We start from the raw sequence: 27,479 nt of genomic DNA on the forward strand, positions 1-27,479 counted from the left end.
TTAAAATATCACTTTCTTTATTGTAGAGCTAGTAGGAAATCCAAGCAAAGGAAGACAAGAAACTCCCCAGCTAACCCTCAGTTATTAGGTGTAGAAATGTTGTCCAGCATTAAACAGTTTATTAAGAGACATTTTCCTATGTCATAAGTATTTCCCTAAGAAATGGATGTACTGTTTTTCATTGGTTTCTCCTCAAATGCTGGATCTGTTGTTATGAAAGACTGTAATGGAAGCCCTGAGAGGTTACGTCCTGTAACAAAACCCCAAAGCTGCATAGATATAAAGCCCCAAATATATAATTGAGAACACTAAACAATTCATGTGTAGACTGGCTACACCAGTATCATTAAATACTCAGTAAGATGAGGCAGCAACTTTGATCATTGGCTATCTGTTGTCTTCTACAACAATGGTTCTTCTAGGATAGGAATCAACATCCACAAATATGTAACGGACATCAAATCTTCCTCTCTCGGGATTCTGTAATGAGGAAAAGAATTTCAAGCAGGTTTTTTTCTCTTTGGTAGTTTAAATCTAAGATTAGCCTTGTCAGCTGTATCAAGCAATTGTACATACCTCTTTTACTTCCACATGGACTGTCCCCTGCTTTCCTGGTTCAGAGCCCTCAATATAGAACTTCAAGCGCATATGTTTCAGTCCATCCTTTACGTATTCAATGTGACTAAAAATAGCAAAACAAATTAAAAAAAAAAACAAAAAAAAACCCACAACCCACCCAGCAAGGATAGGTAATTAAACTTTAAATTTCAGCTTCCTATTTAAAGGAGCTCCTTCATTACTTTGTGAGAAAGTGCATTCCAATGCAGCCCTTATGCTACCATGGGTTCCTTCTTGACCTGTCTTCCCAAGCTTTACTGTGGGCAATAAACAGCAGTGGAAAGTCAGAAGAGAAAACTACTTAGCAGCTGATGGTTAACAGATGAGGTTCTTAAATGTTTTCATTGCAATCCTCCCCTCAAAATTCAAAAGCAATAAAACAGCTGAAGATTCTCGAATTTCTTTCTATTTGTTCTAAAAAACCCCCAGATTCAGAATCTGACATCTAGGAAACAAACACTCAGGTCACCAAGACTACCAGCCAAAAGATGTCATGAATGCTTTGTCAATTTTAGGTTTGTTAAACCACACCAAGATACTTTCCTATGTGCTTCACATTTTTTTGGCAAAAAAAAATGTTCTGTAGAAGTTGTTAAATACACAGCAGAGATGTGGCCTCAAGTATCAGAAAGTAATATAAATAATAGTCACTTAGTGTTGCATATCAGCTCAGGACAATGGTTTCCGCAGTTACTACAGCCTCTGCACAGCTGGATGCAGCCTAGCTTTAAACTACGCAAGTTAGACTCCTAAAAGTCTCTCCTATGCAGAAATGTTATTTCATAAGAAGAAAAACTTCACTTTTTCAAAGAAAAACCTCACTCTATTTGAGGAGGAGGAGCTGGGCCCATTCAGCCTGGAGAAAAGAAGGCTGTGGGGTGACCTCATTGCAGCTTTTCAGTACCTAATGGGAGCCTATAAACAGGAGGGGAGTCAACTCTTTGAAAGGGTAGATAACAGCAGTACAGTGGTTTTAAGTTGAAGAAGGGAAGATTTAGGTTGGATGTCAGGGGGACGTTCTTTACTGTGAGAGTGGTGAGGTGCTGGAACGGGCTGCCCAGAGAGGTTGTGGATGCCCCATCCCTGGAGGTGTTCAAGGCCAGGTTGGATGGGGCCCTGAGCAGCCTGGTCTGGTATTAAATGGGGACGTTGGCTGCCCTGCCTGTGGTGGGGGGGTTGGAGATTCATGACCCTTGAAGTCCCTTCCAACCCAGGCCATTCTGTGATTCTGTGAGGACTTCAGCCTCACCACTGCTCTCCAGATGCACGTCTGTGCCTCTACACTACACTCTTCAGCTCATCCTGCTTTTTTTTATTTTATTTTATTTTATTTTTTTTCTGTAGGGAACTGCTCCATGTTTACCACACTGGCCATTGCTTATTCTGAGGAACAAGAATTGGTATTTTATATTCTATGTGCACTGTGTTTAGGGGTGTGTGCCACACAAGACATACAGCAAAAGAACTCAAAGTGAAAACAAGGAGCATGTCACGCAGTTCAGTAGCCTAGCTACAGCTTTCTATGATGTGATCCAGAATGTCTTTTCTGTGCAAAAACTATAATCTGTATGGAGCAAACACCCAATGGCACCTGACAAACTGTCGTCTTCCTCTTCGCGTTGCTTCTCCATAACCTTTAATGGGTTCACCAAAAACACCAATTACCTACAAGAGAAAAGAGGTCTGGGTTGTCAGAAGCTATGACATTCAAATGGATATTCTAGCATCAGCTCACATCCCTTCTATGAATACATCTTCTTTTGACAAAATGCCCCTTGTGAGCCTGATGAATACAAGGGTTTATGAAAGAAAACACTGCATGGATAAATTACTCTATTTCAGTGATTTCTTTACAATTGCTTATAAAATGCCTACAATAAATCCTAGCAATTCATCCCATTTGTACCATCCTTTGATATTAAGACATTTTATTCTCTTTTCTTACTGTGTATTTTACTTTCCTGACATTTTGTGTGAAAAGGGGAGAAAAGCATGAAATATTTGCTCGTGTCTCTTCCAAGAGAATATTTTACTGTGTTCATCTTAAAATGCAAATTAACTCCCCTTCATCTGATTTAAAACACACTATTTTTTTATTTTTTATTTTTTTCCAGATCTATAAAGCCAGACCAAATTACCCTAGCTGATGCTGATTAGAAAGAAAGGGTAGCTTTATAAGCACTGGAGAGAAGCTTTAATTCTGCAAACTTGTTCCACTGCAGTCTTTTTTATTTTTCCTAGTAACAACTTGTCACTTCAATTTTAGGTTAACCCCAGTAACATATGTGGCAACTCTTTTGAAAGCTATTCTATCTTGTTTGAGGCATATTTTGGAATCTAGTTTTAGACTGTTGTTATTTTTTTTATATCTACCTACCTTATGTAATTGATCAGATGCCTATTCCCTTTCTCCTTTCCTCTTAACCACGGCAACGTTAACCTTGTTTCAAATGAAAAGTTTATATTTGTGGTTATTAATGTAGTGCTTCATACAACAACAGAATCCTACTGAAGTGTCACAGTAGAATAACCACATTGAGCGAAAAAGTCATCAATCCAAACCTATAAGTTGTAAGTGGAACCAGGTGCCTCCCTGATCAGCAGGTCCACAAATACCTCTCCAAGCAAATGCTCTGACATGGCAGACACTGCAATTGCATCTGTTGTGCTGCTGTACACTCCCTTGACTTTTGGCAAGTTTAATTCATTCAGGCTCAGTGCCTGCATTAACTTCACTTAGTGCAGGCCTGCATTTGGAGCTGACCCAACTCTGGCAGATCTTGTTGGCATTTACTAAGCACCAAGGTGATGTTCCTGCAGGTTTGCTTGTGAGATTCCTGGTGCAAACCTGTCATTTGGAGAGAGGCAATGAGTTCTAAAACCCACCTCAGGATGAGATCTGCATTTCTCTAAGGCATCTCCATAGATCTTACTTGGACTGGAAGAAGAGAATAGCTCTTTAAAAATCACATAGAACAAACCACCTGTAACAGACAAAAACAAATGGAGTTAAGAACTAATCTAACTAGATGAAGTTCATGAAAAGTGTCTTCTGAAAAGGAGTAAAATTTTTAAAATAACCTGTAACACCAATTCCAACAAGCACCACAATCAAGTAGGTAAAGTCTCTTCCAGCTTCTTTCACTGAAACAGACACAAAAAGTGGGAGTTAGCAGGATGGAAAGTAAAAAGTGTGAATACCTTTATTACATAAAGAACCCTCTGTTAGTCTACAGTTCAAATGACATATTGGCAGAAATAAAAATTCCAACCATGGTTTCCATTATGCCCCAGCACTAAAAGGTCATGGAATGCCCCTGTTCTCCATGGCATATTTATATCTCTAGATTAAACATAATTTATTTTTTTTCCCCTCAAATAATAAAAAGGAGAATATTAGACCAAAGTGTGTATTTCATTTACTTGAGATCATCACCTGCAACTTATGCTGTAATTTGATCTAACGTACAAGAGTTAGTATACCCTGTAGAAAACATCATGAGATGTCAGTGTTCTTTAAAAACTGAGGAAGAGACTGCTGATGTGACAAGGCGTGCCTTTTAGCAAAGTGCAAATTACCGAGGAAACGTTAGAAAACATTTTTCTTGCAACGTTCCCATCAGTTGAGGATATTTTCCACGATTATTTTTCTCATTTAGAATTTCAGAGGCTGCGTACTAACAACTTCCTACTGAAATGAATGCTAAGAACCAAAATGTCAGCTGCCTCCAAAGACATTAGGGTCAGGCAGAGCACGCTGTCAACTTACTGGAAGTAAACTTGGTTTAACAGGACCAAAAGGGGCTGCGTGTGATGGGTTTTCTGGTTAAAAAGAGAACGGAGAGGTTACTAAAGTGACCCCTTGTGTAGATGTGACGAAAGCAGTAAAATCAGCCAGCTGTTTGGAAGAAGCCACAACATTCTGTTCTGCTTGTGCAATGCATACGCTGAAAAGTATGGAAGTGTGAAAGAAAGATCTGCTGGTGTTCTGAGAGTTGCGGTTTATCCAGTTTCCAAGTGTTGGGTGCATACTGGGGCTCTAAAACTTTAACCGCAGCAGGGATGTCCTCCGTGTCAGGCTCTTTAAACACACTGGCGCGGCACTCAACCAGTGAGCCCAAGCCTTACCTCTCTCAACAGCAGACAGAAGAGTTTCTTCTTTCTGATCACTCCGCACCGACACGTGCTTGCCGTCCCCGCCGGGTTTCCCGGCGCTCAGCCCCCCCGCCCGCGTGCAGATGGCGGCACCCGGCCGGAGCCCAGCGGGGCTCACAGCCCACTCCCCGCCGCGGGGCTGCGGCCGCCACCTGACGCACGGCCCCGCCAGCAGCCACCGCCCCAGCGGGGCCCGCAGCCGCCCGCAGCCCCGCACCAGGGAGGCAGGCAGCATACTGAGCGGGGGTGCTCCTCGGCTGTTGCCTCCGCACCCCTTCTCCCGGGGCTCTGCTCCCCGTTGGGGCGCACACACAGAGGAAGGGAGGGAAGCGCTCCCGCCTCTCAGGAGCTCCCACTGCCCTTCGCTCGCCAACAGCTGCACCCCGCCATCATTGTTGCGGAAATCTCTCGGGGTGTGAGGGGAGAGACTCCTCACAGCCCCTGGGAGCTGTAGTTCAACCGACCTCCCTCCTACGCCTGCTACAGGAGACAGCTGCCGGGAAGGAACTACAGCGCCCGCCATGCCCAGCGCCCTGCCCGCCCCGGGGCGGAGCCCACCGCTACGCTGCTGGTTGTCTGCAGCCTGTTGGCAGGGTGCTGCTTGTGTGCCCGGTCTCCTGCGCTCCCTCTTTCGTTACCGCCAGCGAGACAGGTAGCAGACGGTCTTGCGTGTGTGGGCACAAATTTGGGAGAAATGTATTTGGTATTTCAGCCAGTAAACAGAATCACAGAATGGCCTAAGTAGGAGGGGCCCTCAAAGCCCACCCAGCCCCACCCCGTGCCGTGGGCAGGGCTGCCCCCCCAGCAGCTCAGGCTGCCCGGGGCCCCATCCAAACTGGCCTTGGGCGCCTCCAGGGATGGGGCACCACAGCTTCTCTGGGCAGCTGTGCCAGCGCCTCACCGCCCTCTGAGTTTCTTCTTGACATCTAAGTCTCTGTTCTCTTAGTGTAAAGCTATTCCCCCTTATCCTGTTGCTATTAACCCTTGTAAAAAGTCAGTACCCTTCCTGCCTTTAAGCTCCTTTGAAGTATTGGAAAGCCACAATGAGGTCTCCCTAGAGCCTCCTCTTCTCCAAGCTAAACAAGCTGAGCTCCCTCAGCCTTTCTTCATAGGAGAGATGCTCCAGCACTCTCATCACAGCCCTCCTCTGGACCTGCTCCAATAGCTCCATACCCTTCATGTGCTTTGGGCACCACACCTGGACACAGTAATCCAGATGGGGCCTCCTGAGGGCAGAGCAGAGGGGGACGATCCCCTCCCTCTCCCTGCTGCCACCCCTCTTTTGATGCACCCCAGAACACAGTTGGCATTCTGAGCGGCAAGCACACACTGCTGGCTTGTGTACAGCTTCTTGTCCACCAGGATCCCCCATGTCCCTCTCCACAGGACTGCTCTCTGTAAGTTCTTCTCCCCATCTGCTCACATATCTGGGATTGCCGAATATCTAGAAGAATCTCTGCTCCAGGTTCCTAGGGAATGTAGTGTTGATATGAGGCATGGGAATAATTTCTGGTGCAAACAGAAGTTAGTCAATCTGATAGAGTCAAACTGCTCTATAAGACTGAACTCAAATATTTGTTCCATCTGGAGAAGAAGAGGCTCGGAGGAGACCTTATTGCTCTCTGCAACTCCTGGAAGCGAGGCTGTAGTGAGATGCAGGTTGGCTTCCCATATAACAGTGATAGGATAAGAAGGAATGGCTTCAAGTTGTGCCAGGGGAGGTTCAGGTTGGATATTAAGGAGAATTTCATCTCATAAGGAGTGGTGAGGCAGTGGCACAGGCTGCCCAGGGAGGTGGTGGGGTCACCGTCCCTGGGGGTGTTCAGAACCGTGTGGATGTGGCCCTGAGGGATGTGGTCAGTGGGGCGGGCTGACAGTTGTACTAGATGGTCTTAGTCTTTTCCAATCTTAATGATTCTGTGATTCTATGACTTCAGAGCCCGCTTTCCCTTCTCTGTGAAGCATCTGTAAGAGGCACTGCAACAACGACATTCAGTAACCCCAGCGCAGCTGCCGTGCCGGTACATACCGAACCCACGGAGAGCCCGGCGTTACTCTTACCCTCAGACCTCGGTCTGAGCGTTCAAATCGCCGCGGCCGACACAGCGCGGTGCCCCGAGCCGGGGAGCTCTCATTGCCGTTCAAAACCAACTCAGTACGAGGTGTAGCCGCTAGCGGCTGCGCCCTACCCCGCCGCGGGGCGCGGCGCTCCCCACCCAGCACGACGCCAAACCGCTGCCATGGCGGCACCCCGCGGCTGGGCTCCGCTGCAGTACGGCCGTAAAGCGGCCCCCGCTCCGACCGGGCATGGGCCGCTGTGTTCCTTTACCCCGATTGCTGCCTCTCGGTCCGGCCGGGCCGCCGGGTTCAGGTAATGGCTTCCCTGCTCGGTCTGAGGAGAGGCCGCCGAGAGTTGTCTGCACCCCCAGAGCTGCTCCTGGCACTTCTCGAAGCGTCTGCGGCGGCGTGGGTCGTTGTACTTTCCGTTGTTCCCCTTGGAAACGCTGTCTGTGAGGTGCTTAGGGGACGTGGTGGCAAATGTGCGTGTTTGAGCGTGTGTAATAGATGGGAGGCTTTCTCCGTGGAGTTTGTGCTTAGTCTTATGGTTGTGGGCAGGTTCAGCTTCCAGAAGCATACAGCACCAAGTTCAGAAGCAGGATTGAGAAAACACATTTCTACTAACGCCGCTGTGTAGTCTGGAGCTTAATAGCTGGTTCATTCCTCCCCTTTTTAACCTGTAAACAGAAGGGATAATGCCCGCCTTTCAAGAAGCCTTTGGAGTCGTTAGCTGAGGAGCAAAGCTTTAGTGAGAGTAGTGCTGTCATTGGTGTTTATCTACATGTATGCTCTACATGTATGCTTCTACATTTGGAGCAGTAGACGGTGTTGTCACTACTCTCAGCTTCCTCTGTGTTTCTGAAGTAGGTTTGTTCCCTGGCCAACTGCAAAACAATAAAGGGCAACATTCACACTGCAAGTACTACAGGGTATACAAGTGAAAATACTGATACAAAGCTGAGTTCTACAAATTGAAAGCAAATGGAACAGCAGTTGAGGTTGTTGCCTCTAGGGTAGAGCCTCTCCATTGGTAGAGAGGGAATTCAGCTGCTGTTGAACAGAATTTGGCTCTAAATCCTTCTAATGGCTCTTGAATAGGCAGTTTGTTAAAACTGATTGACATTGGTACTTAATCTCATTTTCTAAATGTACTTGATAATAATAACGCACATCCGTGAAACATTTACTTGACCTTCGGGGTGTATTTAACATCTGGTTACTTTTTTGTTGCTATTAATGTTGCTAGAGTTTGACATCCAAACTGAAATGTGTATGTTTTTGTGTTATATTTCTAACAATTCCATCCAAAAATATGCAAGTGATTTGAAGATGTTCTGATTGCAACTTATGAAGTTCATTCTACTAGAAAACTAGGAAAAATACGTTGCCAGTTTGTTTGTAAGGTTTTGTGCTAGATGTAGGCAATTTTTTTTAATTAAAAGAAAGTAATTTCTGTCCAAATTATTTTGTAATACTGAGCAATAAAAACACTGATACCTTCTGTTGAACTATTGCCTGCAGTATTGCAAGTATTTTAGCAGGGGAAAACCTGAAATGAGAGCATAGCTTTGTTTCAAATATGGTTCTGCGATACAGTCAAGGGAACTCTTTTCTGAGCCTTGACAGCTTTTGAGAAAATCTCAAAGTATTGTTCTATTTGATATCTTTTAATAGCTTAGTAAAGCTGTATGGCCCGGAATTGTCTGTAGAATAATGCTGTAAGCCAAAAGATTAACATGGTGAATTTGACTTAGTTTAGGGGTCTGTCTGGAGTTTGGTTCCGGTGCCAACAGTGATGGAGCTGTCTAATAGATCTCTACTGAATCCAAATGCATTTGATGGTGTGACACTATTCATTCCTATCTGACTACTATGACAGATTATTCAGAGGAGAGAGACCTGTGAGTTTAAATCTGCCATCTTCCTGATGTCAGGCATTTTAACTTGGTGATAATTGTTCAGATTATCTGATAATAATGAGTTACCATGCGATGTATTCTGTCTTGTCTCATCTGAGATGTGTGTGCCCAGTATGCATATTTCTTCATTGTACAATGATGTGACTAACAGCTTTTACTTTATAGGAATATGTCACAGAGCGTTGGTGCTGGATCTAGGAAATATTCTGAAACTGTAAATGCTGTGAGTCTGTGTCGGACACCCTCCATAAATTCAAAACCTACTGTGTGCATTGAGAAGTAAGTACATCTCCAGTTTAAGAGAGGAAGAGTGCTTACAGGCTATAAACCATCTTAAAGTAATTAAGTTCATGCATGGGATCTTTCCATGTCAGATGTTCAGAACTGAAAAGAAGAGATTTGCTTTCCTGACCGTTGTGATCCTGTGTTGACATTCTGATATTTTCAGGCATGGTTCTACTTCACATCCCTTTCCAAGTTCCCATGAAGTATGTAGGTCTTCCACATTATATCAATCCACATTTTCCAAGTCGTACAAAGCCTTCAGTAAGTCCTTTGCAAATCAGGGGATGTGATGATTCTTAAAAATAAAAATCCTTAAAAATATGTTACTGTATTACATAAAGAAAAGCCAACTTGGAGTAGAACTTCTGGTGTTGCTTTTGATACTTACTGGTTTTTGTAACTCAAAATGGTTAAGTGGACTGAGGGGAAGGAAAGTAGCTGCAGCAGCTGTGCTCCAAAGTAGATGTTTCTTTCCTTACTCAACACCAAAAGAGAGCTTTTAGAAACGATCATTAATTATTTTGTTTTTGAAAATCGTTCAAGTTTCTACAAAAACACCTAAGAATATTTTTCATAAAGGATTACTTCCTTTGTTTCACATATTTTGCAGCCTTCTGTGTTAGTCTTTTTTTCTGTTATTCATTGTATAACCAGTTCAATCCCTTGAATCCCTTGTGTTATTAGTTTGATATGAAAGGTGAGGAAGAAAGCTTCCTTCAAAGGAAAAATAATGTGGGTGTAGAAACTACTGTTGAGAATTCTAGATCAAACATATTATTTTAAACAATTTGTAGCTTTTCAAGAGATCATTTCTAAGTTTTCTATGGAATAAATGCATTAGCTGTTTTGAATTGACACGGTTTAGAATCCTTTCACTTAAATAACCGTGCAAGTTTTGGCATGCTTGCTTCTCTTTTATTACAACTAAAATTTTGAGTTTTAATACACACCGTGGAGTTATTATATTTATGGCATTATTATATTTATATGCTTGAATTCTACATATATATGGAATAAAGCATTACAAATCAGCAGGTGTTTTAAATGATACAGCTGGAAAAAAAAGAGACATGGCTGAGGTGTTTATTTCACAGCATTGTCTTTTCTTTGGTGATTTTGGTATTATCATACTACCATGCTCTAAAAAGTAATAGTATAAAATACTTTTAAAAAATTATTTAATAAACTGTGCTGTTCCCAGATACTACTGTAAGGGTTCAGGGTTTCTGTCTTAAAATGAAAAATCATAGTGTCTTATTTCCAGGCTGTGTTACACTTGTACTTAGGCTGCAAAAAAGCAGCGCATGTGGAATTTTGCAGCTGGCACCTGCAGTTCAGCAAGCAGCCTGGCAGACAATTAATGTTTTTATGGTTTTCCACAACTTATTTTGAAGTTCACATCTTTCTGTTGGCATAAATTAGAGTTGTGTGAGGCTTCAGAGCATACATGGTTTGAATATTTTGATGCGATATAGCATGATCCCACCATTGGAGTAGGACATTTCTGTGCAGGTGCATCCTGACAGCACAGTCGGGGTGGGTTAGTATACACAGTTCTGGTGAATGTTCATGGGCTAAACTGTAAAATCATGATACTAGAAGTGAGAGACTGAATGAGGTAGTTTTGTGTCAAACTGGGTTAAAGTTCAATGGAAATGCAAACCCATAACTTCATGTAATGTCTAATACCACTTTATTAGGTTGTTATGAACTGTTGTAAGCAAATATGATAGATCAAAGAGATAAATTAGAACCCAAACTCCGCAAATTAATTATTGAGGTGAGGCTTGGACTTGGGACTCAAACTGGAGTTTTGATCCCTTTTTACTCCAGTGTAGTGTTAAAGTTCTTTGCCATTTCCATTTCTGGAACTTGCAGACAAATCTAACAGGGTTTGTTTCTTCTGTTTTCCAGCATGCCATCAGAAATGCTGATTAAGGTATTTTCCTATTTGGATGTCGTATCCCTGCTGCACGTTGCTTGTGTGAATAAGCGCTTCTATCAGCTGGCCAGTGATAAGTAAGGAAAGTCTGCTAGTCTTACTTGTACATCAGTTGAGTTTACCTGAGTTACGAGTCTTTCTGATCTAGTTTCATTGATGCCAGAGCACTGATGAATGGTACCTACTGGCAATTACTCTGCTGAAAGTGTATTGCATAGCTCACAGTACAATGTGTTGCATGGAATTTTAGCTGTGCATGCCCTATTAACTTCAGTGGGAGTTATCAGGCAAAACCTAAATACAATGATTTAAAATGTTTTTGTTAGCTTTTTTTTTTTTTGTAAAATTTGCATTTATTTCTGTTTGTATTTATGAGCACCTGCACTGGGTCGTTAGCTCAGTCAGTCTTTAGTGGTATATAGGTAGCAGATTTGTGGAATTAAGCTTTTATAACTGTAGAAGTCCAACTTCTTTAGCTCTTTTTGTTTGTTTGTTTGTTTGCAGAGGATTTGACTTAGTGAAGTGATTGACTGGTGGCTTTTATCTGTTGCTGTCTATCCAATTTTGGTGACTTCTAAATGAAAGGCCAGAACTAAATGTTGGCAACTGTCTTGTTATTGTTTATGCTGAGCTAGTTTCAGCATGGCTTTATGAAAGGATCAAGAGCTTTGGTTTGTATGAAGTAATTGGCATAGCTAGGTATCATTTTTTTCCCCCAGGATTCTGCTGCATTGGTATTATTTGAATGAGAAAATCTCTTCCTGTATAGTAAGTTGCTGCAACTAGTAGTCATCTGTATTTCACTTATTTGCCAAAATTTGTTCAGTTAGACCTTGGAACTTATGAATTTCAAGGGAAGGCCATAATGCAGATTTACTTTTTTTGAGGCTGTCAGCACATGCATATATGTAAAAATTGTATAGTTAGCACAGGTTATGTATCTTAATTTGCTTTTTCAACTTAAGAGTAGTAAAGCAGGATAAAACTGTTGTAATTTGTCTGTTTCCATCTCAACATTTCCATTTTCTAATCTCAGCAGGGATTGCTATATGGACAAAAAGACAATCCGATGAAAAGTTGCTTTTCTTTGTTGAGGAGGCTGTCTGGTTCAGTAAGATTGGGTTACTTCTTTCTGTTGGATTTCTATGGGCCTTCCTGAGCCCCTGAATCTTTGGATGCATTAAGAGAAATTTCAACTGTTACAAATCCGGTCTTTTTTCAGGCAGAGCATCTTCTTGAGAATAGCTTTGCTGTCCTGTACTTATTGTTAAGCAGGTTCAATGGCTCTTGACACAGCTGAGCTATCAGTCTTTCTGTATGGTGCATCTGTGATGCCCAGTGCTGTGTTTTGTCTTTGGGCTCTTCGCATAATGTCTTCATTCCTTGGTATTGATGTCTTCAATATAACTGTTGAAGGCAGGAAAATGTTTCTGACCCCTCTTTCGCCCTACCCCCAAGCCCAGCATGTAGTAGTTTTCCTTCCTTTCTGTCACACGGTATTTGATCACTGGTAGAAGGTAATTGTATAAGAGGAACTAAGAAGATAAAGCACCAGAAGATCTTTTAGCTTTGCCCAGACCATCTTGCTGTTGAGGTCAAATGATGAATAACAGTGCATGTCTGATTCTGGCACTTGAGATAGCATGAAGAGATTGAGCTGGTTTATTGCGATAGTGTCCGATAAGAGATCTCTAGGTGAATATTGTACTTAACACCATGAGGCAAAAGCTGCTTGTAATCTGCTGTCAGTGGCAAATTCATGCTTCCTTGGTCTTTATGTCTTTATGATTTTTGTACTCTGCATTCTTTAGAAGTTGAGGATAGAAGGTACAGTGATATTTCCCTGAAAAGTACCCAAAGTACGAGTCAAACCATGATAGTGGGCTTCCACCCACTCTGGGCAACCTGTTCCAGTGCCTCCCCACTCATGGTGTTAAGAACTTTTTCCTTATATCCACTTAAATCTTCTGTCTGTCTGTCTCTCTGATTGACCACCTGAGGCAAGCACCGAGTCAGCCACAGGAGCACAAGTGAAGGCAATTCACCTTTTTTTAAAAAAAAAAAATTTTTTTTTTTTTTTTTTTTAAAGGTGGAGCCTGGCTCCACCTCCCCTAGACCCCATTTAGGGGCTGACTGACACTGAGGAAGGATCTCTTCCTAACTTCACTGTATAACATCTGTATACTTATTAACCGTATAGTGAAGCCATGCTGGTTCTCCCATGTCACTTCCATGTGCCTTAGCATAGCTTCCAGGAGGATCTACACCATGATCTTTCCCCGCCCAGAAGTGAGACTGATAGGTCAGTAGTTCCTGGGGTCATCCTTTCTGCCCTTACTTGAACATGGTTATAATGTTGCTTTTTTTTTTTTTTTCAATCACCAGAGATTTTTTCAACTTTTTAGTTTTATCTAACTGCCTTGACTTTTTCAAGTATTGTTGAGAGTGTCTTGTTGACTATATCAGTTAATTCCCTCAGGACTCTGGGATGCGTCCCTTCCCAGAGCCATAGACATGTAGATGTTCCTCAGGTGATTGCGAATCTGATCTTTGTTCACAATAGCAGGGATGTTGCTTCCCTAATCCCTTCCTTCCAGATCATTCGAGGGCTCTGTGACAAGCAGTTATCAGGGAAGATCGAGGCAAAAAATTTTATTACCTCAGCCTTCTACTTGTCTTGTTTTTGGTTTCATAACTGAAATCTTTTTATTATTCTTTTTTAATTTTTTAATATTTTTTTATTATGAGATTGTTCTCAGTAGTGATTTCTCTCTCCCTGACCCTCCTTACAGATTGTGGGGAAGGAAAGTTGAAGGCTTGCACTGACTGTGAACCTTCCTTTACTGTTCATAGAAGCTTATGTTGAGAAGCTGTGAGGTCTGTGCAAAATTCCTGAATATTTCTGTATCAATAACAGAGTCTGTTTAAAGGCATGTTGAGGCTTATTCTTAGCTAGGGAAATAGGAAGGGTTTTTTTGGGTTGGAGGTAGGGGAATACATTCAGTCCTTGAATGTTTTAATTCCTCAAGGAGGGGGAAGAAATGCATTGCAAAGAATGTTAGTGTAAGTTTGCCCTGGGGATAAATGAGGCCTGGTGAAGGTAATGTTACAGATAAATTGTTGAGAATTTCTCTTGAGAATTTGATTTCTGTTGCTATTAATTTTCTTTAGCGGTTATGTAGACTGTGTGAGTTCAGAATTAGAAGTCTAATTGAAAACAGTGATTTGCAGATTATTGTTTGAATTCTTCTAACATCTTGTACTCAGTATCTCTGTAGTACCCTAGAGATAATTGAGAGGTGGGAGAGAAATGACACCTCTTGCTTTTCCTGGCAGAAAAGAGGTGAATCTGTCATTCCTCTTGGATGGCTCTTTGATCTTGGTATCCAGAACTCTTGAAAAAAGAGTGCAGACGGTTTGACATGTCACTGGCACTTCCATCATACATAAGTGAGTGAGAAGCTTCAGGAGTCTGGATTGTTTTTCTGACGTAACTCTTTTTCACTGGTTATTTTTGTTTGAGGAGGGTGCATCCTTTTTGGGGGTGGAATTTTCAAAAGCAAATACTTAAGCTTATTCAGTTTTCATTTAAGTCACGGTATGCCTATGTTGTTTCTGAATTCTACCTTTTCAGGAAAACAGACAAGACCTTTCTTTCCTTTTGATAACTTTCACTCAAATCTGTACATATTTATTTTTTTAGTATCTGCTTAGTGACTGTAAGGGACAGTCTGTAAAGGAAGTAGAAGCATAAAGCAAAAGAAGACTTAAAAACTGCTTATCTATTTGTTATTGAGAGGCACAGAAGAGTGGGAAGTTCCCAAGATAAAAAAGATTCTACTTTCTGGAGCACTAGCCTAACATTTTCCTTTTATGCATTTGTGATATTTATCAACCTTGCTGGCATATTTTAAGAGTGAATTGGGTAACTTTTTTTTTTCTTCTGTGGTAGAGAAGGAAGTTCTAAGTAGATCTAGCTTACTATGTATACTCTAGAAGGAAAAATATATCCAGAGAGACTGTATCCTGTGAGATTGCCTCATAAGCTCATGAGGCATGCTGACTAACATCTACCATCTTTTAGCATTCAGGTTTACGCTTTATATAAGCTATTCAGAGATCATAATATGGAAAACTGTAAGAACTGTGCCTTTGTGATGACCAGTATATGGGAAGCTATGCGTTCTGGTCCTCTTTAAACTTACATTTAGATTAAGCCCGATCTCCTGATACTCCTAGATTTCATATTTTTCTGCCAGCATTATACTCAGTGACAACTGAGATCTGCCTATGTAAGATGGACTTTCTATTGTACTGCTGAAGTGATTTGATGGTTAGTGCTTATAACTAAGTAATTTGAAATTTATTTGTTTTTCCTCTGTATTCTATTCTCTCTCTCTTTTTTTTTTTCCCCAGTGGAATCTGGCTGAAAATCTATTCCAGTTGTTTTCCAGCAAAACGGAGAATTTGGAAAAATGAGTTTCTACAGACGGAATCTGTTCCTTTGAGCTGCACTGTTGTAGAGGATAGAAAGCCTGGATACTGGAAGGAAAAATACATCCTGAAACAAATAGCTACTGTCAAAACTAGAGTAATGCAACTTGTTAAACCTGTAGATCCATGTACAGATCTTCCATGTAAAAACCAGAAAGCTATAAAGTAAGCAATGCCTTGTCACAAAAGACGTTTACTCAAGAAAAATGTACAGAATATTAATGGCTTTGGAAAGCTGAGGAAATGGGAAAATAGAGCTATAAAATGAATGTTGTGTTGTGAAGGTACAACTAAAGCCTATGAATGATCTAAAATAGCAATTAATTGAAATTCAGAAATTCTACTGGAAGCATGGTTACTTTGAGAACCTTTGTGGTTTGTTTTTCTAACCACTCCCATTCTCTCTCAATCCCTGAATAACAGAGCATCTGGCTTGAGCTGGATAATTGTTCTAAAGGACAAAAATGAAAAGGAACATGTAATGGAGATGGCACACCTATCATTTAAGGATATGTCTGTTAGTATATATTGGTATGGCACAAGTTGGCCATGCTTAGACGTTCTGTCAACCCTAAAATTATTTGGAGTTCTACCACTGCTTCCTGACCGAAGCACAGCTCCCAGCAAGAATGGGTGAGTTTTAATGTGGGATTTTTGTCATTTTTATTGTTGTTACTTGTTGATAATGAGACTGTAGGAGCTATCTGAACTTGTTTCTTTCCTAGAAAGCCTATCTGTATTATGTCTATAATCCTACATTCTGTGTGTTCTTATCGCAGTCCTCGTCGACGTTCCCTAATTGCTGAGTATTATCTTTCTCACCTGACTGAAAGCAGTGTAGCAGTTGGGTCTGATAAGCTTGTCCAACTATTCAGTTTGAATCCAGGACTTCTTGTAGGCCTGTGGAAGGTAAGGAAACATTTTGCCTTTTATTGCATCTGTTGTGCTTTTTAAAATTTTTTTACTTTGTATTTTAAAGATCTTGTCTAAACTAAAAGCAGAAAATACAGGTAGAAACAGTTATTTGATGATATACTGTATTCTAAAGAACTGTCACAAGTGTACCTGTACTCTCCAAACAAAAAAGCCTCTAAGTTAGGTAACTGTTTTCTATCAATGTATTAGATACTGTAGAAATATTATTTCTCTGTTCAGTTGTATTTATTTTGCAGTCTTTGTATGTCAAATTTTGAGACTTCAAAGACATTTTAAATAGCAGAGTTTGAGAGTGACAGTGCTTCTCACCCCCTATAGTCACTAGTTGACCTGTTCCTTTCATTCAAATCAATGCATTCCCGCAAGGCAACTTGGAAGCCAATTGCTTCCTTTGGTCTACATCACCAGGTAATTGTATCCTATCTTTAGCAGTAGGAAGGCTGTAAATAGTGCCCTTGTGGGGATGTTCTGTGATATTCAGTATCTAACTGAAGTGTCTACATTAAGAGGTTAGTCTCTGTAAGCTGTATGTAGAGATGAACATCTTCTAGAGCGGGGTAAAACTTCTAAAGCAGATACCTGCTTGGAAGGAATCTTTGCACTGGATAGATATACTGGGACCCAGGTATCTTCCTGAAGTGGTTTAAAGCAAGATTCTGTGGAAGTCTGGCTCAAACATTCTGCTCTTGGGTTGAGTTCAGGGGTGGCAGCTATTCCTTGCTTCCCCTGCCGTGGCAGTGGGGTAGATTTAATTATGTTATTTAGCACTGGCAAGGAGCTTTGCTCAGGGAGCTTGTGAAGAGTCACTCAGAACTATTTTTATTTTCAACTGGGAACTCTTGCTATCTCAAATGCACACAATTACCAGAGGAACTGCTTAAAATCACAAAAACAATACATACTTCACCATTACTTAAAGGAGTCTGTTTCCTAGAAATCTTGAGACTGGCTGACCTGTGCAAGCCTGATACTGACTTTATCAATCTTTGATATTCAGATGTTTTTTAGTGGATTGGTGTCCCTGTGTTGTTGTCCCTATGGTTTTGTTGATGTGTTACCTCTTTCTGTGCTTGGAAGAATTTCAGCACCTGGAAATGGTTTAGATATAAGTTCCACAAACTTGTTAACAATTGATTGTCACATTCTAGTACAATTTTCCTGCTTAATCTTCTGAACAGCTGCTCTTGTTCGCTCTTTGGGCAGAGTAACCATAGACAGTTGTAGAGGAATGTAATAGTCAAAAATGCCTGACATCTTGCTTTTTAGATATAGCTTGTCAACAGAACAGAAATGGTTGATGCTAGCAGTCTTGACTACTAGAAACAGGTTATGTGGGCTTTCTGGTATTTGGAAGGAGGAAGATGGGGAGATACTGTGATTAATGAATCTATCTCATTATATCTTTTATAGTTTTAATTTCACACTACAAAAGTATGAGTGTAGCTTAAAAAAAAAAAAAAATTCAGTGGGGGCTGTCATTTTCTTTTTGGTGACCCAGAGAGATGAAAACAGTAGTTGACTGCTTTTCAGGAGTATAACAGACTACAGACAGTCAATGCTTTTACCATTGATGTATATGCAAATGTAGGACTTAAAAATGCATTTTTCTTAACAAAGTGAGAGGCAGAATCCCTTTCTTCTGTAATTCTGAAAATAAATATATACCTTTGTCTCTGTTTAGTTGTCAACGTGAACTTCTAATTTTTTCTTTGAGCTATACAGCTATACAGGCTTGTGGAAGGTATGTCTTACCATTTTTCCAGGAGTATAGAGTTTAGTGAGGACATCTAGGGTTTTACTTTGAAATTCAGTTTTTCTGTTGAATAGCTCTGTATTCCTCACAGATGTTTACTCTCTTTGCAAATAGTTCCTTATGCGTGTAAAGCTTGATGCTTAGGTATTCAGTAGCTGAGAGTAAGGTCTGTTTAATTCTTCTTAGGTGTTCTCTTTAAAGTGATAAGTAGATGCTAGAGAGGTAAGATTCACAAATTGTTGGTGCTAAGTTTTGCCTTGGTATAGCTAGTTTCCATGCTTTTCCCCATGAAACAAGAGTGCAGTGATCTTTTACATACATTCCGTACTCTTATGAAAAGAGTAGCAGTTATGGGAGTATTTGTCCATGTGTTGAATGGTGCCATTATTACAATAACAGGCAGAGTAATAAGCAGCAGCATTTATCTGTGAATTTTAATGGTCAGGAAGGCCTTGTAAAAAAAGAGTATTTCCAGATGAAAATGCACCTTCTTTAATTATCTTTGCAGGGAAGTAATGAAATTGCTTTTGTCACGGTGAGTCTTCATTATCATCAACTTCTTGAGAGAAGTGCTTTGGGTTCTGCCACAGTGTAAGTTTTTTTTTTCTTCCCTCCTTTGTGGGTAATAAAGATAACCTTAGGAGTAAAACTTTTGGTTTTACAATTAGAATTGGTTGCTGATAAGAGTTTGTATTTAGGCAGTAATTGACCATTCTTGTTCAGTAGAAACAAGTTAGGCTAACTATATACAAGGATGCAGAAGTATTTTTATACTGAAATGTTGCCATTGTTATGCTATTAAGGAGATAATTCAATCATACACGTACTTGCTATTTTGAGAAAGTTAGAAATATTCTTTTCCTCCAAATACTTTCTCACTTTTCACAGGCAGGCCTTTAATTTCCTTCTCCCAGAAGGAGACCTAAGAAAGAAGACATTTTAGGGCATGGGAAAATACTTGTAAGTTGTGTAAGAGGGGAGGAAAAAAATCCTAGCAAATCCGTAAGGTGCCTTTCAGTCTGGTTGGAAAGCTGACTGAATTTCCTATCAAGTGTTTTCTTCCTGTGTATAAAGTGTATACTATCTATAAATGATTTGAAAAGGGGGGAACACTTTTAGTTATAGCAGATTGTTTTAGAAATTGATTTTCCCCTTCTCCCACCTGCTCAGCTTGCTGCTCAGATACATTTGTATATGCTAGTGGTTATAACATGCATAACATATAATATGCTAGTTATAACATGCCTGTTATAACTTGGTATGACTTTTTTTTTACTTAAGGTAAGACTTAATAAGATCTCACTGAACAGCAAAAGGACACTATGTAGGATTTGCTCTGGATTTGGACACTACTGATAATTTGTGTGCAATAGTTTAGTAGTCACAGACAAATTTAATAACATATTCTAGAGAAGTCTATCTCTCATTGGCTTTTAGATTTGTAATTAAAATGATGCATTTTTCATCTTACGTGAACAAGTCTGTACTTAGGAGTGTTACAGATGTCTCTTTTAAAGTTCACTGTTGTATTTTCTGCCTTTGGCTAGACTGGACGGTTTATTAATAAACTATTAGAAAAGTATGATGAACTAGAGATGTCTGACTTTCAAAAGCATTAGCAAGAAAAAAAAAAAGAGAATGTATCTTACGTATCTCCTAATTTTTTTCTCATAACTTCTCCAAAATTATCCTCTCAGTGTAGGCTATGTATTGTATCTCATTGTATTAAGGTATTCCCTGTTGTTTAACTCAGTTACTTTTCTTTTTTACTTAAGTCAGTACGTTCTTCCAACCAATAAACCTGTGCTGGATGATGTTGACCCAGAATATGGACTGCATGACTATGACCTACATCTTGATATGCACAGTGGAAAGCATACTTACATGTGTGGAACATTCAAGAATCTCTTCTGCAGAAAAGGTTGAATTCACAGAGCAGTGATGTCTGCTTATAAAATTACTGTTATACTTTCCCTCTTATATTTGGTTTACCTCTGCTAAGGGAAGAAACTGACATTAATTTTTAGAGCAAACCATAATTTTTTGTTGCGTTATTTCTTTATATTTTCATGGTGTTCCATAAGGTTTTGTAAGCTTGCTCTGTGTGAAGTCTGTCTGCTATTACATTAACATAATGTCAGGCCTGAGCTGTACATTCTGTAGATGGTCAGGATGCTTTCATTTGGTTCAGTGTAGTGGCACAGCTTTTTGCTCAGGTTGATGTTCTTGCCTACTCTTATATTACAAGGGACAATGAGTTTCTTCTCGGACAATCTGGAGACATGCTTCTGTAGAATTCTTCTCAAGCAGACTGTAAAACAGTCAAGCCTGGTAACATCTGGTACATGGAAAAGATGCATATGTAAACGTGTTTATAAGTTACACTTTGGATTTTAAGATTTACAGCTTTTCTGTAGGTCAGCTTAAGGTTGCCCATTCTGCCATTCTATTTTTTTTTTTTTGTGTGTACATTAAAAAATTTCCTTGATTATTTTTAACTACATTGTATTTTTGTTCTTTTTAATAGGGTTGTTAATGTACAACCCAACTTAATAATTCACTAAGGTTTTGCAAAACCTCATGGATAGCTTTTCTCTTGGCTTGGCTTTAACGCTGCCCTGCCTAAAGCAGCACAGCTGTTTGACAGCAGCAGGAGTCCCTGGGAACAAGTAGCTCTCTAAGAATCCTCCTGGAGTGACTGTTCCATTCCTGAGTAGGTTCTACCAGCAAAGATCTCTTCTGCTGCCATCTTTCATTCAAAATATAAGTTAATATGGTGACAGAGCCCCTTTCTGTTTATTTTTTCATCCTGCATATTATTCAGTTACAGCAATGCCAGCCGATTCTGTGTAGTTGGCCAGAGGTGTGTTTTTCTTGGAGACAAGTAATACTAAGTATTTATAAATATATATATATGCATGTTTGCCAGTAAATACTGTAACTTGTTAAAGCTAAGCATTAACAATATAATATGCCCACTGAACAATCCAATGACAAATGCCCATACAGTAAAACTGCAGAAAATATGAATACTAGCTTGTTTATTGCATAAAATTCTGTTTTACTGTCATCTTTTTTTTTAAATAGGAGGTCCTGTCTAATCTCATCCTTTCCATAGCCCGCAAAGTGATTGTATTTATTCAGAATGCAGAAGATAATTACTTAGTCAAGCTTGAAATTGTTTTTCATAAATCTTAGATCTTTAATTCATGGTGTTTTATTCTTTATTATTACCTCTTAATGTTTTTCTAGTGAGAGTACCAACAGGCATTCTGTTGATTTCTGAAAATACTGTGTTTAAAGAAGACAGCAGAGGGCACTGTTACCAGGCTTGACAGTTTTACACTGTTGGAAGAACTCAAATTTAGACTGCAGGCTTTTGTGTAGCATGCAGTGTTGTAGTCCTTTGAATTTGAAACATTGAAACGTACACATTTTCATATTTCCCCAAAAGGTTTACGCTTGAAATAAAGAAACATGAGGAAGATTAAACTTCAGTGAATTTCTATCCACGTAGCAATAAAAATCTCTACTGAGATGCTGTTATTGCAGGAGTCCTCTTTATACCTTTAGAAGAAAATAATTTTTGTTGTTGTTGTTAATTGGCCTGGGAATGCGGGTGGTTGTCTTTCTGAATTTTTGTTTGCTTGTTTGTGAGGTAAGTGCCATGTTTTATTATCTAAAATGAAAAATTGAGGCTCCTAGCTGTCCAGCTGCAAAAGATAAAGCAATGTGTGGCACATCTACTTTACTGGTATCACTTTTTTGCTACTTAAAAGTTATAAGAAGCTATGAAGAAAGGAGCTGAAGTTCTGATGGCATCTAACTTTGATAGAGGATGTTTTATGATCACCAGTCTGTTACGATCACCTTGTCTGTTTTGACTTTGTGTACTTTAAGTGTATGAAAAAGTCACTCCATTTTCCTCTCAGAGGATGTAAGCCAGCTGAAGCTGTGGTTCTGCAGGCAAATAAGCTCATCTGTCATCTATCTTCTTCCATGTAGTTGTACAGTAATTCCTTTTGGAAAATGCTTGGTTTTCTCCTTAGTTTCTGCTTGAAAATAATGTAGTGAGGTGGTTTATGGCTCTCTGCTGTAACAGCTTCACAGTGATTTGTTGTCTTTCCTTTTGCTCTTTCTGGTTAAGGTGGTGTTTCAGAAAGTGTAGGTTAGTCCAAGCCTGTATGTCATGGTTTGAGCTTTGTTTTTAGGCTCTGTTTAGCAAAGTCATTTCTATTTCTATGGAGGATTCCAACATAGTGAGAAGTCTTGTGTTTTCTTAAAATTAAAACACCCAATCCAGATCTATCTTAAAATTATGAATATGATGTGCTGAAAGCAGTTTTTACAACCTGAAGCACAGAACATTTTTTAGAAGTTATACTGAAGTTTTACTTAGTTACTTTTTTTACATTGTGAAGCTGTAGACACTTCTGGGTTACCAGGGAACGTCCATTTGTTATTCTGCAGAATAACTGTTTAATTTGTTCTAATTGCTTTATTTATCTGCTTTTCATTAGTATCCGATAATGCTGTGTTCATTCTTGCTGCTCCGTGTTCAATTCTTTCTGCAAAATTCATAGCATTAAACTAAAAAAGTTATATCACACTTCATTGAACCAACTGGATGCACTATGTGTGCCTTCAGGTTTTTTTTATTCATACTTGTACAGCAGTAGCTAGCTTTTTCAGCACCCTGTTTTGGCTGTTGTTTAGCATTTTATGTTTCCTTATGTTTAAACAGAATTGCTAATATGTTGCTGTTGACAGATACTGTAGGGGGAATATGCTAAAAGATTTCAAATTGAATGTATTAGAAAACTTTCCTTGTTTTCAGAAACCTGTGACGAACTTTTACATATGACTCATCCCAAAATCATGAATAGTGCATCTAGTTTTTAAATAAACATTCTTGAAATGTATTTATCTAGCTCTTCAACTCTTCAAGGACAGCTTTGTAGCCCTGTGGTAGCCTAAGCTTCAGATTTTTGGTTTATTAATGTTCATTGTCACTTGATGTGCCTTGAAAATGTAATGAGATGATTTTTTTTCTGTGTGTGTGTTTAGAGTTCTTGTAAGATTTGTTTGTAAAATATCCTATTGTGTATTTTGAATTTTTTCACTTGACCTTGAAGATTGATTTGTGAATTTAAGTTGTTATTTCAGCACTGTAAGGCATGTTGCTGCCACCAGAATCAGTGAAGCACAGCATTATCTATGAAAATAAGTCAAGTCACAACTTACAATTAAGATCTGGTTAACAAACTTGCTTGGCCACATAGACACTCATAAGTGCCTATGAACTACTGAGTTCTTTCTTTCCCTGTGGTTTGACTACATGATATATGTTCTCTATATTGGTGTTCCCTTTATTTGGGAATACTTGTGTCCTATAACGTGTACTGACTAAAAGACTGCTCAGCTGCTATACCTGTCTTGCATAAACTGAACTATAAGTATTATAAGTGGGCCAATGAAACAAATGATAGATCAGGTTTGAGAGAGCTCTGTCTAACTCATCTCCTCCATGTTCCCCTGGATACGTTTAATATTCCTTGCTCTGTCTTTTGTTTCCTTTTTTTTATCTGACAGGGATGAGGAAGATGATGTACTTAACACTTTGGCTTCTTGGTAACTTCTAGTAGCATGTTTTCTTTCTTATGGCTATGAGCATTGGGATGGGACTTTTATACCTTAAAAAAAAAAGTTATAAAATTGAATGAAGTGACCCATCTGTGGCTAGCCTTCAGATTCCTGTTCTGTGCTGCCTCTTTACATCTTTGTTTGTGGTTGAGACGTATCTGCAACAGGGAATTACTAAGTTACACCCTACCCAATTAGCCCAGGATACCTGCATGGTTAGATAGGCCTCGTTAATTTATTAGTTGTTTAGTTTTTTCAGTCTGCCTTTATTCCATTAAAATTTTCATTTGTTTTGAATAAGCAAGAAGAGTGGCTGCTTCTGTTCAAATCTGAACTGTGAATAACTGAATAGCCCTTTGAAAAAATGCTTGGTGACTGATGTTATTTTACATTTCCTTTATGAAAGCTCATCTTTAAGTGCAGGCTCTTAATGTTCACTCTGTAGAGCTTGAATATTTATCTTGAATGAAGTCTTGTCATTGGATTTGATTTACTGGAGTTGGGAACTGAATCACTGGGTAGATATCAGGTATACTTAGCACTTTTTTTTTTTTTTTTTTTTCATGTTGAACTGTAACCTGGAAGGGAATTCTGCTTGTTTTTTCCTCACTACAGGGATAATGGATGTCATTGTCAGGAGTGATGCATTTTGCCTGGAGACAAGCCCTGGCTAAATGGCCAGGCCCACAGGGTGGTAGTCCACAGCTCAAAGTCTAGCTGGAAGTAACTAGTGAAGTAACACAGTGATCAGTATGGGTTCCAGTCTTATCTAATATATTTGAAAATGGTCTAGTAGTGGGTCAGAATGTTTCCTTAGAAGCTTGCTAATGACAGAAGGCTAGGGTGGAGTGATAGATCTTTCTCTGGTCATTGTGCTGCCATCCAGAAGGACCTTGACAGGCTAGAGAAATGGGCTGACAGGAACCTCATGAAGTTCAAGAAGTGTGAAGCTCTGCATGTGGGAAGGAATGATTCCAGGCACCAGTACATACTGGATGCCACCCAGGTGGAAAGCAGCTTTACAGAAAAGAACCTGAGGGACCTTGTGGGCACCAAGCTGAACATAAGCCAGCAATGTGCCCTTCTTACTAAGAAGGCTAACGGTATCCTGGGTTGTGTTAATCAAAGCATTGCCAGCAGGTGGAGGGAGGTGACCCTTTCACTCTTCCTAGCTCTAATGAGGTAACACTTGGAGTGCTGTGTTCAGTAGCCATGTTTCCTGTTTTTCAGTGATATTTGAGCAGAGGAATAACAGTAGTAAACAAAAATGAAGGGAAGATATTTAATCATTTATTTCATGTATTCCATGTTGACCTTGACTTCTGGGGGCAGGCAGTGATGGAGGCACTGGTGGCACATGACTGAAATATTAAACATGAAGTGTATTCCTTGTATCTTGCATGACTCCTTTAGGTAGCCATCAGATCTGTATACTCATTTTTTTTTTTTTAGCTGCTGTTTCTACTTTGGATCATGGCATCAAAGCCCTGAATTGTGACTTAAATTCTCTGTGATGTGCTGGCTAGTTAGCTGGTGGTGTATGTCTGAGTTTTCTTGTAGGTCAGCAGGTGGCAACTAAAGACACAGAGGGAAGTAGAGAGAGGAGAAAAAATATTTACAGTGTATTTGACTTGGTTTTGTTTGTGGAAGTATAATGTTATGTATGTTAATATTTTCAGGTGACATTGAAAATGGGTATTTGAAGCTCACAGTTGTCAACTTAAAGGATAACGCAAAGCACATACCTCTTGTTGGGACAGTTGGCTTATCCTGGGAAACAACTGCCTTTAAAGGCATTGTAAAGGTCAGTCAGAGTTGCTTCACATTTCTGGAAATGTTAATCTCAAGATAGAATTATGTATATACGTCCTAAATATGATGTTCTTAAAATTTTCTGGTTTAGAGAATAGAGTGCATGATAGACACATTCAGCATGTTTGCTGATGATTGCAGTGCTTTTGACACACCAAAGATGCTGTGTCTGACTAGTACTGCTTGGAAGCATTGGACCAACAAGGCACTGCAGATGTGCAGGTGCCTTTTTTTTTTCATTGAAAGCAATAAATCTTGAACCTCAGGGAAATACTGGGCAGTTATACTGTAGCACGTATGTGCAGTGAAAGTTAGAAACTTTTGGAGAATATTGAAATGCCAGCAGATACAGGTAGAAAATACAGCCTGCATTCGCAGAGTCAGAATTTAGCTCTTGAATTATGCATGTGGGGTCAGCTGGATTTAGAAGACTGTATTATAGAGGACTTCTCATTTTGTTTTCTTGTATAAAATTCCTAAAAGAATGGTTTTGAAGAAAGACCAAGAGTAATACCAAAATTTCTGATGAAAGTAATTTAAGTCCTGCTGAAAAAATAATTTTGTTGAACAGTTGACTTCAGTTTTGACATTTACTTTGAAAAGAGTAAAACGATAAAACTGCCCTTCTCCTAATCCTGCATAAGGGTGGAATGAAACGCTGTTTGATAACACAGTGGTTTGTTCAGGGGCATTAACATACTTGTTTATGGTTTTCATTGTCAAGCAGCTTTCCTGTGCAATGAAGAATATAAACTTTATCTTAAAACATAGTAACTGATGTGTATCTGTTGAGAAGCTCAACTAGAATTGAGCTTGAATTAGAGTTTCCAGTCTCTTCTTTCTAATTATTTGTAGCAGTTTTTTCCTCATATTCCTTGTTTACATGGTAACAGTGATGTTCAGTTGCATTTTTTTTCCCTCAGTTTGTACCAAACCGTTTTGAATTAGGTGTTTTCAGAAGAACAACAAATCCTTCTCCTCTTGTTAATAAGAGTGTTGTATGTTGTAGTAGAAGGAATTCTAGCTAAAGCAATATTTCTAAAGACAATCATTTGCCATCTTTCTAGCTGTGAATGTTCAGTAATAACCATAATGCAAAGAAGATGCTTTTTTTTAGGCTTCTGTGAAAGTTTAACTTTTGAACTATTCTTGTTTTATATGCTGTTAATTTCATTTGACCCATACACAAAGTTACTGGGATCTTAGCACACAATTAGAGAACGTGCTTCGTCTGCCTGAAAAAGCATATGATAGACAGTAGGAATTCTTGCTGCCATACTAGGCAGATATCAGGAAATTGCATGATATACAGCTGCTTGGCAGCATTCTTTTTTTCTTCCATGAAAATAATTGTAAGTATCATGTAAAAGTCTGGAGAATTAACTATCAGACAAAAGAGAGAGCTCCATCCTTTGTATTTGCAGCATAAGTTATTCTGAATATTTGCTTTTAGGAAAAAATAACTATCAGTCTTCTTTACACACCTCATTTTATGCTGAGAGCTTGCTCATGTTGACACATAGCTGTGGGTAGAATTCAGTTTAGCTTTTAACATAAATCTCTAAAACTCTTAGAACAAGTGAAGGCCAAATAAAATCAGCGACAGGAGCAGAATATGACACTATTTTGAATTTATTTGAAGTTCATCTGATATTCTAAGAAAGAAAGCTTTCTTTGGCACTTCTGGATATTTGTTTTGAAAACAAGTTCTTGAGTTACTTCAGAACGCATGGAGAAAAAAGAGCTACCAATGCTCAGGGTCACCCTGCTTTACTTTTCACATTTGGCCGTTGAAATGTGAAGTGTCAGATTAGAAAATAGCAGTTCTTAGAATTACAGAACCGTCTAGGTTGCAAAACACCTT

The 27,479-nt window shown here is 39.5% G+C and overlaps 2 protein-coding genes across 9 annotated transcripts in view; one reads left to right on the forward strand and one right to left on the reverse strand.

Moving 5' to 3' along the window:
* On the reverse strand, positions 1-6,996 carry TIMM21 (translocase of inner mitochondrial membrane 21). The gene is made up of 6 exons (XM_419102.8): positions 4,747-6,996; positions 3,700-3,762; positions 3,505-3,602; positions 2,210-2,283; positions 577-682; positions 1-480 (listed from the first exon to the last, which is right to left on the reverse strand). The coding sequence occupies exons 1-6, from the start codon at positions 5,294-5,296 to the stop codon at positions 388-390; spliced, it is 984 nt and encodes a 327-aa protein (XP_419102.3). The 5' UTR covers positions 5,297-6,996; the 3' UTR covers positions 1-387.
* The window catches only part of FBXO15 (F-box protein 15), a 24,232-nt gene continuing 1,903 nt past the window's right edge, over positions 5,151-27,479 (forward strand). Inside the window, exons 1-9 of one of the 8 annotated variants that reach the window (XM_025147798.3) lie at positions 5,348-5,425; positions 8,916-9,029; positions 10,950-11,054; positions 15,394-15,636; positions 15,895-16,104; positions 16,251-16,380; positions 18,669-18,751; positions 19,936-20,081; positions 25,483-25,607. In XM_025147798.3, coding sequence (XP_025003566.3) covers positions 8,920-9,029; positions 10,950-11,054; positions 15,394-15,636; positions 15,895-16,104; positions 16,251-16,380; positions 18,669-18,751; positions 19,936-20,081; positions 25,483-25,607 — 1,152 coding nt within the window. In that variant the 5' untranslated portion in view covers positions 5,348-5,425; positions 8,916-8,919. Of the gene's footprint in view, positions 5,426-6,987; positions 7,314-8,915; positions 9,030-10,949; positions 11,055-15,393; positions 15,637-15,894; positions 16,105-16,250; positions 16,381-18,668; positions 18,752-19,935; positions 20,082-25,482; positions 25,608-27,479 lie in introns of those variants that run through there. The other 7 variants (XM_040695674.2, XM_025147801.3, XM_004935205.5 and 4 more) reach the window with 7 other exon arrangements.

Source organism: Gallus gallus, chromosome 2 (genome assembly GCF_016699485.2).
Source record: "Gallus gallus isolate bGalGal1 chromosome 2, bGalGal1.mat.broiler.GRCg7b, whole genome shotgun sequence".
In the NCBI taxonomy this organism is placed as follows: domain Eukaryota; kingdom Metazoa; phylum Chordata; class Aves; order Galliformes; family Phasianidae; genus Gallus; species Gallus gallus.

What these genes read in the sequence shown, in the direction of transcription:
- TIMM21 (XM_419102.8), bottom strand. Translation starts at nt 5,296, where the DNA reads ATGGCGGGCGCTGTAGTTCCTTCCCGGCAGCTGTCTCCTGTAGCAGGC. An exon ending in TCTGTCTGCTGTTGAGAGAG is followed by an intron (nt 3,763 to 4,746) that starts GTAAGGCTTGGG and finishes TGTCTGTTTCAG; the next exon opens with TGAAAGAAGCTGGAAGAGAC. An exon ending in GGAAGACGACAGTTTGTCAG is followed by an intron (nt 683 to 2,209) that starts GTGCCATTGGGT and finishes TGCTATTTTTAG; the next exon opens with TCACATTGAATACGTAAAGG.